Consider the following 16,772-nt stretch of genomic DNA (forward strand, 5'->3'; position numbering starts at 1 on the left):
GGGGGCCTGAGCTCACCACGCCTCTGCAAAATAGCACTCCGGCTGTGGGAATGGGCAATCACAAGATTTCTGTCCCTGAGAGCCAGACATGTGCCTGGACAGATGAATCAGGGTGCAGATCTGCTCTCCAGAGGGGGCCCGAGCCCAGGGGAATGGAGTCTTCACCCAGAAGTGATCAGAGTCATCTGGGATCACTTCGGCGAGGCACGAGGCATGGGACCTTTTTGCGTCCAGGAACAACACGCAATGCCCGCTGTTCTTCTCTCTGGGGAGGGACGACCCCCCTCTGGGCATAGATGCCATGCCACACGATTGGCCACAAGGCCTACTGTATGCTTTTGCCCCATTCAGTCTCCTTCCATCTCTGCTGCAGAGAGTCCAAGAGGAAGATGTGAGGCTGGTTCTGGTGGCCCCAAACTGGCCCCACATGGCATGGTTTTCAGGACTGACACCTCTGCTGGACGGGTCACCGTGGGAACTTCCAGCTCGCAGGGATCTCCTGGACCAGGGGGAGGGAGCTCTGCTCCATCCCTTCCCACAGGGCCTGAAACTCTGGGCCTGGCCCCTGAGAGGGCCAGCTTACTAAACCTGGGGCTTTCGGACCCGGTGGTGCAAACCATCCAGAGTGCTCGAGCACCATCTACGAGGGCAGTTTATTCCTATCGATGGGGGCTCTTCAGGTCATGGTGTGGGGTGAACCAGGTCGACCCACTGTCATGTTCAGCCCGGGATATCCTCAGGTATCTTCAAGAGCTCCTTGATGCCAATAAGTCACCAGCAACCTTGAGAGGCATGGTTGCAGCAGTCAGAGCTGCTCGGGCAGGCAGGTTTAGGCTACCAGAAGAGGAGTGCAGCCTTGTCTCTCAGTTCCTGAGAGGTGCCCAAAGGCTCAGGCCACGCAGGAGATTGACCATTCCTGAATGGGACTTAGGCCTTGTGTTGGCCGCTCTACGACGAGAGCCTTTTGAGCCATTAGATCAAATTGAGATGAAGTGGCTATCATTTAAATTGGCATTCCTCATAGCAGTTACGTCAGCTAAGAGGGTGTCTGAACTTCAGGCCCTCTCAATGCACGAAGGGTGTTGTAGGTTCTTGCCTGACAATGCAGGGGTCATCCTACGACCAAACCCTGCATTTCTACCAAAAGTGCTCTCTGATTTTCATCTAAATGACAAGGTGGAACTGCGCTCTTTCCACCAAGAACAAAAAGAGGGTGGACTGGACGTTGATGAACTACTCCTGTGCCCAGTCAGGGCCTTGCGGATCTATATCCGACGAACACAGGGGTCTAGGAAAACAGACCAATTGTTTGTCTGTTTTAAGCCCCAACGTTTGGGCCAGCCAGTCTCTCGACCTCGGCTGTCTCATTGGATTGTGGAAACGATCCAGCAGGCTTATAGACAGGCTGGTGTTCCAGTACCTGCAGGAGTGAGAGCTCACTCGACTAGAGGCGTGGCAACCTCCTGGGCCCTATGGCGGGGTGCTAGCCTACCTGAAATTTGTGCGGCTGCAACATGGTCACGTTCATCCACCTTCGCCAGATTTTACAACCTGAATGTGGCTGCAAGCCTGTCCTTTGGGGATCGGGTGCTTGGAGCCACCACCGATTAGACCAGAAACTTCTGCCCCTGAGGCAGCATGCTGGCCTTAGCACGGCCTCAGGGGATGACAGGATGACTAGCCGGTTAGCCAATGAGCTTTGGCTACTGAGTGACAGTATCACCTCACACACACAGCTCTAGCGTCTTGCGGAGTTGAGGGTGCTTTCGGCTGCATCGGGCTCCGAAGTACTTTGCAGTGACATTAGCGGCTGGCGGTGTCACTGGCTACTTGATGTGGGGGTGTGTGTTTTAATATATTGGTATATTTGTAAATAGCACTTCACATGGTGACAGTTTTATTGTACACTGTTTATTGCACTCTGGTGGCGGGGACGTCTCATTCGATAACCAGAGTGACAAACCCTGGGGGAGGTTTTCTGAGGCGTGATATCTGCTCCGTCTCCCATGTCTCCTCGCGGGGTGTCTTACAGTGTCCCCGTACATATGGAATATGTAGCTGTGGAGAGATAGTCTCAATACGATAGAGAACGCTGGGTTACAGTGTAACCTTGGTTCTCTGAGTGAAGAGACTATCTCTCCAGGTCAAGGCCGCTCGGATACTGTTCCAATCAATGTAAATCAGTGACATCATGTGCACCTGGGGCTTTTATACCTGCGCTTGGGCCACGTAGTGGTGTGTCTTAAAGAAATATCCACGTCGACTGCCCAAGTGGGTCAGTTCCCGTACATATGGAATATGTAGCTGTGGAGAGATAGTCTCTTCACTCAGAGAACCAAGGTTACACTGTAACCCAGCGTTTAGTTTAGTTTCTCTACATGCGCTATTTCGCTCATGCGCACTCCGCCCCTCCTCCTCCCCGCTGAGTGTTACCGCTGCAGTGTGAGCTTGCGAGTGAGAGATCCATCAGATAAGTCCCCGGTCTTTTCTAAAGTTAGGGGAGTTTTGACACTAGTTTGTGGCTCAGATCCTGAAAAACTGTCGGTAACGGAGAGTGAAGGAGACTCTCTAAATCACGTTATCAGACGCTAAACTCTGGGAGCTGTCAGGCTGTCCAAGCCGCAGATGCAGAGCCTCCGTCAGCGCACAGCGCTCTCTGGGAGTGGAGACCTTTCCTCATCAATATTCCTCACGTATGAACTTAGTGATCTTTTCCCATAAAAGTATCCAATAACACAGCACCTCATGCTGTGAATTGAAGTTACAAATGAGTACTACCCCCCTGGTATTTGATTTCACCATGTGACGACGACAATAAAAACAATAATACGACGCTTCGACTATTAAAATTTGCGTCGATGAATTTTATCGTTGACTAGTCGATTATGTCGACTAATCACTGCAGCCCTACCTTGCATGCTGTTGTATGTGCAGTTTTCATCCAAAGTTTTTTTTCCTGTTTTATTCTGGAGTTTTTGTATTGGTAGTCTACTACGTGTGTTCCCCCCTCTCATTACTCGAAGTAGTTGATAATGTCTTAAAGATTTAGGGGGATAGTTTACCTTGACTGGCTGGAGCTCTGGTTTAAGCTGCCAACTCTCTGCTTGCTGAACTGGAAGTCCCTGTAAATACGTTTTTAATGTGTTCATGGCGCCCGTCTGTCTGCCACCAGCTTCAAGCAAATTCTCGTTGAACAGCAACTTTTACCACTTACACACAGGCTTCATTTTCCTAAAACAGATGTTACCCCTTGGCTGTAAATTATGTAAAGATATTATTCAATAGATGTACTAAATCTGGTCTTCTCTGTTTGTGTTCAGGAGAGGAGGCCACAGAGAGCCTGATGAGTCTAAGCCCGTCAGAGCTGAAGAACCTCCTCCATCACATCCTGAGTGGGAAAGAGTTTGGAGTGCAGCGTAGCGGTAAGCCCTTACACCTTCATTCTCACTTCTCTGACCTCCTGTCAGGTTGTCATTAAGCTCACATTTTCTCCTCCACAGTCAGAGAGATGGAGGCTGGCGTCAGCCCCGCCATCTCTATCCATCACCTTGGACACACGGGTGCCACCAAGAGCGAGAGAGCTGGCATCAGCAAGTTAAAGAGTGACATGAAGATGGTAGGAACAAAAACTCCTTCATGTTAAGACAAACTTCTCTCTTCAGGTGTGCACAGGTAGAGCGATGGCTGAGTGAGAAACAGAGACAGAGAAGATGTAAAAAATTGCCCAAAATCATCCATCAGAAGCTCTTGGACGGAGAGTCGAGCGTCCTTGAGGGCGTTGGATTGGAGAAGTAGGATTTGATTGTTGAATTTTGCGCATCCTGTGGATCTAACATCTGTCTTTTTCCAGCTGGAGCATAGGCTGTCTCTGACGGATCCCAGTAAGGTGATGGTAATCAGTCTTAGTGCTGTTGTTGCTGATAATTCACCCTTTGCTGATTGAGAAGTAATAAAAGGATAAGTTTGGTTGAAGGAGAATTGTGGGAATAATTGTTGATAATTTCAAGAGATCTGGGTTGAACTCCTAGATAAAGAGAAATTAGTCTCATCTGGTCGTATAAAAAATTAACCAGAGCTGCTCCCTGACACTGATTTCTGTGTAACCTTAAGGTTTTTATGTTGCAGGCAGAGCAAAGATTGTCCCTGACGGACTCTTCAAAGGTGATGATGAAGCTTTTACTGCATTGTATAAATAATAATTTAAGTAAAACATTGGTAATAAGTTAATCAAGTAGAACACTCTTATATCCTGTAAATGTTACTTCACCTTACATGTTAACATCACCTTTTAATCACTCAGAATATCAAAGGTTGTATGAATGAAATGTGTCACTCTTATTCTGCCTCAATTGAAAAGCACAAGATGATTCATATAAGTGAAGCCAAAACATGAAGAGCTCCTCCTGCTGGCAGCCTGCAGCATGGGTCTAAAACCCCACCTCTTTGATAAATGATAAAACATCCAAACATCCAGACTTATCAAACAACTTTTTCTGTTTAAGTTCCTGTAAGGAGTTTCTAAGTGATCTTAAAAAAGTGTCCCCCCTGGATACATGCATGATTGTAATACACACTTTAAAATGAGATTATCAGCAATAATATAGGTTATTTATAAATGTTGCTTCATAGCTTCCTGATCAGGTCGAGCGGGACCGGTTTGATTTACAGCATGTCTAAGTCTCTTTCACAACACTAAGCCGGCTGACTAATTTTAGTAAAAAGAAGAGAGATCTGTGTTTTTCGCTGCTGAAAATGATTTCTGTGATTCATTTCATAGTGATGGTGGACACTGGAGCCTAACTATCAGACAGAAAAAGGACAGAAGAGTTATAGAGCATGGGCTAAAAGCTATAAAACAAGCTAAAGGCTAAACATGAGCTAAAGGCTTAAGCATAGACTGTAGGCTTGAACACAAGTTAAAGGCTTTACACAGGCTGGAGGCTTAAAGAAGCTAAAGGCTTAAGCACAGGCTGAAGGCTTAAAAACAAGCTAAAGGCTTAAAAACAAGCTAAAGGCTAAAACATGAACTAAAGGTTAAAGGACAGAATAAATGATTAAACACAGGCTAAAGGCTAAAACCCGGGTTTATTTGTTTGTGATAATATTCATTCCAACCCACAGTCAGCAGTTATTCTGCAGTGGTCTGTCCAAACTTGAGAGTTCATCAATAAAATGAAGAGCTAGGTTGCATTAACTCTGCTTGGTGAGGTTGGAGTTGGTAGATGAGCTCTGGTAGGACAGAACCAGGATTCATTGACGTTATACGTTACAAACACGTCTCAGAGCACCGGGGTGTGAGTAGAGGTAAATGTAGCTGGTTACTAAACTACGGTACAAACTGACAAAGTTTGCTTGTTGTCACGTTTCAAAGCATAGTTCGACCTAACTTTTGATAAATACCTTACCGTGTGGTGTTGTAAAAGTTGTCTTGAGCAAAGAAAAGTAGAGTCAATAACAAAACTGATCTCCATTCATTTCCAAAATGAACACACCACACAGATTGTACTCAAACTCCCTTTAATACCTTGAAATGAAACCTCGTTCTGTCTCTCTGTTTCAATCCAGGAGACCAGGTTGTCTCTGACAGATCCCTCAGAGGTAATGCTGATGATAATGATAATGATGATAGTTTAAAGGAGAGGTTAATCTTCAGGCGGTGGAGTTTCAAGTTGACATTAACCTCAGTGACGATCAGAGGGATGTATTTGAAGAGAAAGACACCCCATCCTTTGTGTTTCCTGTGTTGCAGATTGACCGCAAGGTGTCTTTGACTTACTTATTAAAGGGGATGATGATAATGATGATAATGAAGATGATGGTTAATGTAATTGGTTGTGTCTGGCTGAAATGAAGATGTTATCAGAGAATCAAATCACATATTATAAGGATTTCAGCTGTGGTGCTTGATCTTTGAACTGTGTGTGAATTTATGCGAGTTTCTGGTGTCAGCGCCAACGATAACCTTTGAACAGGTTTGTGTGACCCCACAGCAGCTTTATTGAAGGATAAATTGCTCTCTCTGTTTCAGCTCAACCAGTCACTGAGCTTTGCTGGAAAGGTGACGAGCACAGACGCGTGACGGTGGAGTTTACTCACCTTTCAAAGATTATCGGATCACCTGAGAGTGCAAATGCTGATCACTCCAGACATTAACCTAGAGCTGGCTCCTGGCTGATTTTATGAGCTGATCATTGATTTAAATGATTGTTCCCCTAATGATGTGTGAATAATTCTTGGATTTAAACCAAAAATACTCAAAGGTATAAAAGAAGGGAATAACTTAGCTTTAATGAAGGTAGTTCAGGTTACCTTGATGGTAATCCTATTTCATACCCTGTTCTCTGAATGAAAGCAGACTAAGCTCAGGGTGGCTGTTGGTTTGTGGCGTCGGTGGCGCAGTTGGATAGTGCGCTTTATCAGTGATAGGAAGGTTGCAGGTTCAAGCCTGGCTCCCGGTGACACTCGTGTGTTTCTTGGGCAAGACACTTAACCCTAAGTTGCTCCCACTGCTGTGTCAGTGGGTGAATGGGCATGAAATAATGAGGATGAGTCAGACATACTGATGGATGTCCAATACAGAACAGTTGTGATCCATCAGTGAGTGAATGTGAGAGCGAATGAGTGTGAATGGGTAAGTGGAACCTGTGGTGTAAAGCAGCTTTGAGTTGTCCATGACTAGAAACACGCTGTATAAGCTCAAGTCCATTTACCATTTACCAATTCTGCTCTAATTGGTGGAAGCTCCAGCTTCTTCTCATTCCTACCTGCTGATAATTCCTCTATGCTTGCTGTGACTAAAGCTGAAGATACAGTAATCCTCCAGCTTTGTTTGATGTTCTGTTGATCTTTTGATCTAGTCTTCCTCCACCTACTCACCTTTACATGGTTTGTTTCTCTTCCTTTCTTTTTTTTTATCTCGCAGAGCTTGCGGTCCTTCTCTGTGGAAAACATTGATTCCGGGGTAAAGTTTTGTCTTTTAAACCGTCCTCTTTTGTTTCAGCTGCTGGCTCTGTGCACTTATGTGTCGACAATAATTTGATGTCTTGTTTTTCACCTCTAACAAAGGTAAAAGAGGGCTTGATTTCTCTTTAACATCTTTGTTTTATGTTCCTTTGGTTGTAAAGAGGTACAGGCTGCCTTCTATAGAGTCTTTGGACATTCCTGAGTGTATCCCAGCAGCAAAGGACACCAAACACGGGCAGTGGCTTCGCAGGAGACGCCTGGACGGGGCGCTGAACCGGGTCCCTGTGGGATTCTACCAGAAGGTCTGGAGGATCCTGCAGAAGGTCAGTTTAAATAAAGAGTATAAACTCTGATATAGTCAAAGAGTTAAGGTCCTCAAATCTTTTATTTCAGAAAAGTCTCTGGAAGCCGACAGACCTGTATGACAGGGATCGGACAAAGATTTACACACTGCAGAAACTTAATCTAACGAGTGTTTGTTTCTTATTTTAGCAGAAAATGTCTTATTAGACCTGATGGCCCTCTTTATCAATCTCATGTAGGAATTGGCGCACATTTGGGTGTAGAAACAAGTTTACAGCAACTTTCACATGTGAATAATGAAACGTGTGTACCAGGGCCAATCATAACATGGGCCTTATCAGGTATTGATAAACGAGGCAGCTGAAAACAGCCATTATTTAAATGACAAGCCCCCCAAATATTCAAGATTCAGCTGGCCAAACTCACGGAGTTTATGACATGGAGAGATGCATTACAGGGAAATAAATAGACTTCTAGAGATCGACACCACAGCAACAGAGGTAGAAAGAAATGAAGCTGTTATTCGGCAGCCAGAAAAGTGGCATTAAAGAGAGTCATAAAAATCATGTCCGCAAGGAAATCACTTCAGTCATCATTGGAGTGGATGTGACAAACTGAACTACAGAGTTTTAAACATTTAATTTACACAACCTTTGTTTATACTTCATTTAGTCATTAAGCCCCATTTTCCACCAAGCGGATTGTCTTGGTTGGTCCGGGTACAGCACGCATTTTGTGGCATGTCCATTAGGGCTGTGCGATTTATAGATGTTTTAATTATAGATTATTTCTTATACATTATATAAAAGGGACTCTATCGTGTGTATCAATAAAGTTCATTTTTCATTTTTATGTAGCAGTAAATTTCTCCCCATGGTCCCAAAGTTCATTCCTATTTCCCCTCTCCCTTTCTCTGTGTCCGTATCTGACACACACACACAGCAGCTGAATCTCAAGGTACATCTCATAGCCTCAAAGTTTCATCCTTCATTCTTCCAGTTGCGTTGTTCACTTGTGTCTTAGTCCTTCCCACAAGAGATGAAGGAGAGACACGAGGAAATGAGAGAGAAGAGAGAGATAGAGATTTGTTTTTAGAGCAATGGGACATCTTCTCCTCCGGAGTGTCATATGAAGTCACGTGTCTCAGTGATGACGGCATCAGATGATCACCTCTGGATCATCTGTCAGCCAGCTCCAACAGCTGTTTGTGTGTCTGCACATGTGCGCTGTCATAACTTTAATAAAACATAAACTGTGACTTGTTGGTTCCTTTAACCTGTTACACAAACACGGTCAAACGAAGAAAACCTGCTCTCTTTTTATTTTATGTGCTGTTTAGAAGCATCTAAAAAAGGATCACTTTACCATTAAAATGCGTAATTGTTTGATTATTTATGAATTATTTAGCCTTTATCTGGAGCAAATCTGATTGTGACCTCTGAAACTTATTGATATAACCTAGATTATTGTGTCTCAGGAAGATATTATTTATTAGATTTCAGTTTTCAGTATTGATCCTCTGTTATATTGATTTCATGACCTTTGTGTTCAGTATTTTGTGCTTTAAACTCACAAACACTTTATTACCAGATTTATGACCCCTCGATCCTCCGCGCCTGTTTTCAGCTCATCTTTTCTCTCTCATTAAACTCTGTTGTGTTTGTAAAGTTTCATGCCGCTGCAGCGTCCAATCAGAGTGATATTCCATGCGGGGGCGTGTGTGTCTGTGAAAAGACTTCAGCCAGCTCTTGTGTTTCCCCATACATAGCTCCTCCAATCAGTCTCCTCCATCCTCTCTCCTCTCTCCTCCGAGCACAATTATCACTTTGGGACAGTCTTCAAAATGATGTCTCAGGAATAGGGATGGGTACTATTCACATTTGAAACGATATGGTACTGATTCCCGGTACCTGGTAATCGGTACCGATACTCAACAGTACCAATTTTTGATACTTTTTTGGCTGTATGTGTTAAAAAGTATCTTTTTGTTTAATAATAATTGTTTGATAATGCTGTTTTCATGTCCAGTATGGAAAATTGCTTACTCTTCCACTCCCTCACAGTCACAAAGGTGCATTTAGGTACCTAAACATGGTACCTTTTGATTTTGCATAAATTGGTACCCGGTACTTTTGACAGAATTCAGTCGGTACCTTTGAAAGTACCAAAGTCGGTACCCATCCCTACTCAGGAAGGACTGTCGGTGCTGCAGAGGAGGTAGGACAGAGGAGGCATGAAATAATTGCTTTAAGACCTACTCTATATACAGTCTTTAGCCACGTTTCTATCAAGCAGTCCAGTTCAGTTTTTAGTATGGTATTGCCTGGGTTGGTACAGTTATGCCTGATCCAGTTTGTGTTTCCACAGCAAACTGTGCCCTCTCCTGGTTGGCGGTGTGTAGATTGGACTGCTAATAAATCCAACAAAGAAGAAAAACATAACACAGTAAACAAAGAGCATAGATGGAAGACATGCAGCATTTCATCCTCTCTGTGATTTGCATGTAGCTCTTTGATACAGAAGTGAAATCAAGCTTTGTTTCAGAGAAGTCTGTGTGCCGCCAGGAGGAATGCATGTTAAATTTTTTTCTCATTAGAGAATAAAACTTTTTTCCACCTTTCAATGTCCCATGTTTGATGCTCCCTGGCAAAGTCTAAACGGGCAGTTCTGTGGCGAGACGAGGTCTTTGAATTTGTTTTTTGTTTTTGAAACATTTTTCCTGCAGATGGTACCTGATGGTTATTGCGCTGCAGTCGGCACTTAATTTGGTGAGACACTTAATTTTGAGGACTGCCCCGTGTCTTGACTTACAGCCAATCGGAAATTTTTTGGGTCTACCACTTGACCTTTTTGTTCCACAATTCTCAGGATCTTTAAAAATTTAGAATGACTGTCTTACTGCGTCCAACCTCAGCAGCAATGGCACCCTGCGAGAGGCCTTGTTTATGCAGCTGGACGATGGGATCATGTTCAAGAAGAGACAGCTTCTTAGCTTTAGCCATCAGGAGGGCATGAACGTGTGAATGCCTGACAGAAAATGAAATTTTGAGCAATTTTTGGATTTAATAGCCTGTGGTCGTGTGATGTACAACCTGTTTCAGTTTTTTTGCGGTTTTTTTTAATTACAAGTGGGTTAACCCTAACCAATTTTTTTTAGTTACACTCCCCCTTCTTGTTTTTGCATATTGTAGCTCTACTTAAAACCTCATTAAGGTCCAAATGAGCAAAATACAAATTCTAACAATTTTTCAACTGGCCTCAAGATTTTGATCAGGTCTGTATGTCTTGAAAGGGATGTACCTGAAATGAAATTTCCCCTTGGGGATCAATAAAGTATTCTGATTCAGGTGGGTTGTAGATGAAGCAACAATAATCAAAGGTTTTGGATAAATTACACACAATTTCTTCAGAATTTTACCCCCATGAATCTTTGAGTATGCTGTTTACGTAACTCAACTTCTTCTCCACTGTTTTGAACAACATATACATAGTCAACGCCCACCATCGCCTCCTGCAGTCACATATTCCGATGGTCACAGATTTTGGTGCAACACCAGCAAGATAAAAAAACAACAGGGAAACACAACACTCCTTTTCTTTTATTCAAAAGTGCATCACCTCAGCCAATCACAAAATTTTATGGTTGCTTGGAGAGAGGGGACAGAGTTACAACAAGGGTGAAAGTGAGTTTTGATCTATTTGTGACTTCTAATGTGTTTGTATTATATTGTTGGTGTGAAGTAGTCTGTTTTGTATAAAGTGTAGTTTTTGTGTTTAGTGTGTCAAAGCAATGAGGCAATTCATGGCAATTATTCTGTAAAATCTTTTTGACACCTGATGGTTTTGTAAATAGTGTTACAAAAATGCCTGCCAATTTGGTGTTTTAATGCAAAAAGTTACCGGTATTACTTGCTAAAATTGTACATGAGCGTCTGAAATTTAATATTTAAATTTGCATTCTAAGTTTTAAGAATGAATCGCTGCACATGTAAGTGGTTTCTATCTTGAAAAAATATGACTTTTTTTCCTACCTAATAAATTTAGGTTCAATGTGTTTGGACATCAAAATGGATACATAATTAATATCAATAATCACAATAAATATTAAAATACATAACAAGTGTTGCTATTCTTGTTTCATTGTATGCATCAAAGTAACATTTCAAGGCCAAGTCAAAATATTGAGATACATATCATATATTTTGACATGGCCTAAAAATACAGAGATATGGATAAAATGTTGTATCACCCAGCCCTTGTTTTCACTGACTAATCCATTGACAGGTCCCTAAACTGCCGACTCGTACCTTCCCACTTTTTGTACCCTTCTGTTGGAGTGCCAGGCACACTGATTCAACCACAGAAGGTGGAGCTACAACACTGCAGTCTGTTGATTGGGTGAAAGAATCATGACTTCCTGTGTAACAGCAGCTGCTGTATTTCTCCTAGTGGCACACAGCTTTCTCTGAAACAAAGCTTGATTATGCTCTGTAACTAAGAGCCACATGCCAATCACTGAAAAAAATGACTTTCTGGATTCCTTAATTGTTGCTCTCTGTTACTGTTTTATGTTTTTCTTTTTTGTTGGATTTATTAGCAGGGTACACTGAGTCGCGCTACTATAGTGTGACACTATTACGTAACTAAAAAAGCTGTCAGCATCCAGCTTACATGCTGCCTACCACGAGGGGACACAGTTGGCTGCGGAAACAGGATCAGGCTTTACTGATCCTACCCATACCAAACTGTACTGATTCAAACCAGACCACCTGGTGGAAACAGGGCTTTAGTCTTTGATATTTGACTATTTGAGCTTCAACAATATAATTTCTTCAGGTCCAGAAATGTGGAAAGTTGGCAACTAAAAATGTTTGACATCTCTGAAAGAAGCTGCAGTCAGACTCCAACCTGAACCTGAACCTGATCCTGAACATGAACCTGTCATAGACTGAGGAGTGAGTCGAGCTCTCACCAGGTCTGTGTCAGTTTCAGGGATAAGTGACAAAGGAACTGACAAACCTGCACCGTGACAGATGTGGATGATAAAATATTTTCACTATGCAGGACTGCAAACTGGTTAATGTACTAACTAAGTGTTAAATAAATCAGGTCTGAACCTTGTTTTGTTTATCCAACGGACTAAATAGACTCATGTAAGTTATCTAATTTTCGTGATCAGATGTTGTTTGTACATAATAAAGTTCACATTCCTCCTCGTGGAACTTCACCATACGTAAAAGAGCACATGATCTTTAGTGCACAATGAAGTTGCACTCCAACATGTTCACAGAGACACAAACACTTGCGCACATTTAAACACAGACAAGCTCATTCTGTAAAGCAAAAAGAGAACTGGAAAAGATACCACAAGAAACATCTCTCAACGCCTTCCCTGTGAAGATTAAACAACACTCACCCCCCCCCCACCTTTTGATATCTTGAAATGAGACATTTTCTGGACACAAACACTTGCTTAGATGTCTGATTTTGCAGTGGAAGCCTGAAAGTAGATCTTATATTACATGAGAAAGTGAAAAATAGATTTTGGATGTTTTAAAGTGTTAGATATGATTAACTTGCACTGTTTCTTGCTTTACTCACCTCCATTTTCTTCTGGGTGTTGCTACTTCTGACTGATTAAAGCTTTAAAATGATAATCTGCTGTCTTGTAGTGCCACGGTCTGTCCATAGAAGGCTTCGTCCTCCCGTCTTCAACCACCAGAGAGGTGAGAGATCTGCTCCATTAGCCAACGTTTCATGATTTACAGGATAACTTAGGGCCCGGTCACACTGGCCATCCAAACCGTGCCGTGTTTAAGCACAATTACCCCCCAGCGCCATTCCCTTGCTGGAGAGTGTGGCCAGCAGTCACACTACTCTAATATGAAACAGACTTTACCGGGTCTCACACACGCACATGGCTCCTCTACGTCATCATGAAGCGTCTGTTTACATGAAGTGCGATCTCATCAGAGTCAGTACATTGAGACACAGACAACACTGCAATAACTTTGGAGGCTTTTTGACTTATGGTAAGTCGTTTTGGTCGGACACAGCCTTTTAACACCCCTGCTTTGTTTTAAATGATTGTCGAGAGATGCGCTCGCGGTGATCATACCTCATGGATAACATGCACTACCTGTGTGCTTATGCTTGTGCATTTGGTAAACCATGCCCAAGCCCACCTCTCCGCCAAGGCAGAGAAGTGAATCTTGCTCAAGCACGGCACGGATGCAGTCACACTGGCCATTCAAAAGCCTTACGGCTAAAGCATGCATAAGCACAGTACAGTTTGCCATTGTGACCACCAGACAATTTAACGAGTCCCAAGGGAGTTGCAAGTCATTTGGTCCAAGTCCCAAGCAAGTCTTAAGTTTTTCTGTTGTGGGCAAGTCAAGTCAAATTAAGTCTCAAAGGTTGTCAATTCAAGTCCACTCAAGTCACAAGGTTTCAATTCAAGTCGATCTAAGTTACAAGGTTGTCAAGTCAAGTCACAGGTTATAACTCGGGTCTATATTTTGAAGAGAGAAACCTTATCTTCCTAATGTAAATGTCTAGACAGGGGTGGGCAAACTACGGCCCGGGGGCCACATCCATCTCTGCTGGTCTTTTTAATCCCTAGTATAGAATAACCTAAATTAAATCATATCATGATTATGACTGCATTCATTTGACCTTGTCCTGTAATGCCTGGAGTTCCACCAGGTGGCACATTTGTGTTGTGTGTGCCCATTGGCTGCTTGCATGCTTGTGATCTCACTCCAAGCCTGTCTCCAATCAATCCATCAATCAATCAATAAAAGTGTGAACCTATAGCGCGGGGAACATGCTGCAAGTTGTCCGAGTCAGCTTGTCTCAAGTCAGGTTGAGCCGCAAGTCATTGTCTTTCAAGTCAAGTTGAGTCTTGAGTTGCAAGTTGCCAAATTTGTGACTTGAGTCTGACTCGAGTTGAGTCTCTATGACTCGAGTCCAATTGTCCTTAAAGAGAGAGAATTCTGCCTTTCCTGTGCTGTAAACATGGGTTCAAATTAAAAATCCTGGGTGTTATCTTTTTATCTTGTCCTTCAGATGACACCAGGTGAAATCAAGTTCTCAGTTCATGTGGAAACTGTCCTGAACCGTGTCCCTCAGCCTGAGTACCGACAGCTTCTGGTGGAAGCCATCCTGGTGCTCACCATGTTAGCCGATGTGGAGATCCCGCGCATCGGCTCCATCATCCACGTGGAGAAGATCGTCCATCAGGCCAACGACATGTTCTACAAAGATCAGGTGACTACCATAGATGCTGCATTCTCACAGCCACATCAGAGATCTTTAAAAGCACACAGTTAACCTGCTCTGCCCTCCCCCTCCTCCTCCAGACCGACCTGGGAGCTGAAGAGTCCATCCTGGAGAGAGACCCATCCACCGGGGTCTGCAAGTTGCTTTACGACAGCGCCCCAAGTGGCCGCTTTGGGAGCATGACGTACCTCACTAAGGCGGTGGCCGTGTATGTGCAGGACTTCTTGCCCAGTGGCTCATGTGCGGTGCAGTGAGGGGGGAGAGGGAGGGAGAAAGCACTGGTTGGAGAAGGAGAGTTTGGACTGATTTTACATCTGTTGACAAACAATAAATGAACAGGATCATGTGCCAGGATTTTATTTACCTCCACAGCTAACACACGGGCAGGGATTTTTATTAATTACAGTGACCCTTTCTTAACAGTTACCTCTTGAATTTATTAAGGGGTATTGGGGGCAAAACAGGTGCTTAGGTGCCCTCTTGGGAAAAAAAAAACTTTACTGGCTAAAACATGAAAAAGTTTCCTCTTAGGAGTCAAAACGGGCACTGCAGTACCCTCCTTAAAGATAAAACACATAGTTAAGTGTCCTCTTGAATCAAAGTTGAAGTGGTTTCCTGGTTGTAAAAACACAAAAAAGAAAAATGTGCACTTCAGTACCCTCTTCAGTAACGAGAATGCGCTGCATGTGCCTTTCTTTTTCTTTTTGCCCCTGCCATAAAAAAGTCTGTGCCCGCCACTGATCTGAAATTCATCAAGTATAATCCAACACCCTTCCACTTTTTTTGTGTTATGCATGTATGAATCTACACAGACATTCACCTGCACTGTTTTACTTTGCTTTAACAAATATTTAAAGCTGGTTTAAGTCTTACCTGTTCCTCACATCACACTGTAACCCACACAGCCTGAAGGGGCAGATGTCTTAGGATTCTTTTTCACAGATTTGGTCTTTATTGTGGTCTTTTTTGGGAGATGTTGGAAAGTAGAACAAAAAGACAGCCCTGATTCAGTCTTTTTGGGCACAGTTGTTTTATCACAGGGAATCAGCACACGCGGTGGCTGAATAATGGAAGATTAGTATGAAGTATCAGCCTGAAAACACGCTGAGCATTTCTTTGTTCAAACAACGCTGAAGAAAATCTTATATGTCACTGTAGCTGGAATAATGACTGTAATTGATCATAACTTCTTAATAATTCTTGTTGTTGTAAGAGTCCCTGTCCCTCCAGCCCTTCATGCTGTACGATGTATAAATAATGACAAACGTAACACATTTATTTAAAACTTCTTAATTTCATACCAGACCTCAGAGGAAGGGACTAAGCCCTAACACTTTGCATGTGTCAGAATCAGTGTGTGAGTGATGGAATATTCTCTAGTTGTAATTATGATCAAATGTCTGATTGTGTGAAATAAAACCAGCTAATTTTTTAACAAAGGAATACTTTCTCGAGTTATTTGTTTTGTTTGTGTTTATGGGTTACATATGTAGAATAACTGGGTGATAAATCATGAAAGGGTGTTCTGCCGTTACTAAAACTTTTATACCTGCTAGTTGACACCTATAAACAAAGGAAACACTAAAAAAACAGTCACTTAATTCACACATAAAGCGTGAGGGCCGCACTGTGAGCGCCGCGGTTCTGGGGCGCGAGCCAATTCACACTGGATTTGTCTCTGGAACACAGCGCAGGGCAGCGCCCAGAGCAGCTGAATACCAGAGATCACAAGATCACAGGAGAACCACATGTTCCTGCAGGAATCCCATGGTGATTAAATAGCATGTTCAACCCACCTGGCCCTCCCAAAACTTCAGCACCTTCAGTCCATGCCTCCTCTTTTCGGTTGGTGTCCTTATGTGTTGTGTGTCAGATAGAAATATGAAGTCTTTCACCTCCAAGATTAATTTTCTTGTCCAGAAGGTCAGATTTCATCTGAATCTGACCTGCTGATGACTTCTGGCCATGCACCAGAGACAAAGTTCTGATAAACAAAGACTAGATTTATCATCGGGAGCCAGAACATGGTGCTTTTTTGAAAATGACCGGCTACTCTGACTGTTTATGTGCCTGATTTCCTGCTTGGTACGTTCTGCTCTGCTCTGGGTTTCTGCAGCGCACACCAGCCGAAGGTGATTGTTCTGTTTAATCACCAGCCAAAACTGTCTTTTACGTCTTGGTGTGTTATCCCCTTTTGATAAGCTGATCAGTAAACATGACAGCAT

The 16,772-nt window shown here is 43.1% G+C and overlaps 1 protein-coding gene across 3 annotated transcripts in view; it reads left to right on the forward strand.

The window, feature by feature from the left end:
- Nucleotides 1-15,981, forward strand: part of phka1a (phosphorylase kinase, alpha 1a (muscle)) — a 65,536-nt gene extending 49,555 nt beyond the window's left edge. The window contains exons 25-32 of one of the 3 annotated variants that reach the window (XM_074699248.1): nt 3,321-3,422; nt 3,501-3,616; nt 4,126-4,161; nt 6,923-6,961; nt 7,125-7,286; nt 12,939-12,992; nt 14,335-14,535; nt 14,628-15,981. In XM_074699248.1, the coding sequence (XP_074555349.1) occupies nt 3,321-3,422; nt 3,501-3,616; nt 4,126-4,161; nt 6,923-6,961; nt 7,125-7,286; nt 12,939-12,992; nt 14,335-14,535; nt 14,628-14,801 (884 nt within the window). In that variant the 3' untranslated portion in view covers nt 14,802-15,981. The remainder of the gene's footprint in view (nt 1-3,320; nt 3,423-3,500; nt 3,617-4,125; nt 4,162-6,922; nt 6,962-7,124; nt 7,287-12,938; nt 12,993-14,334; nt 14,536-14,627) is intronic. The other 2 variants (XM_074699249.1, XM_074699250.1) reach the window with 2 other exon arrangements.
- Nucleotides 15,982-16,772: the final 791 nt, after the last annotated feature.

This window comes from Halichoeres trimaculatus, unplaced genomic scaffold, assembly GCF_033239565.1.
Source record: "Halichoeres trimaculatus isolate MK-OKI-2021-1 unplaced genomic scaffold, fHalTri1.1 fHalTri1_scaffold_22, whole genome shotgun sequence".
NCBI classification, from domain to species: domain Eukaryota; kingdom Metazoa; phylum Chordata; class Actinopteri; order Labriformes; family Labridae; genus Halichoeres; species Halichoeres trimaculatus.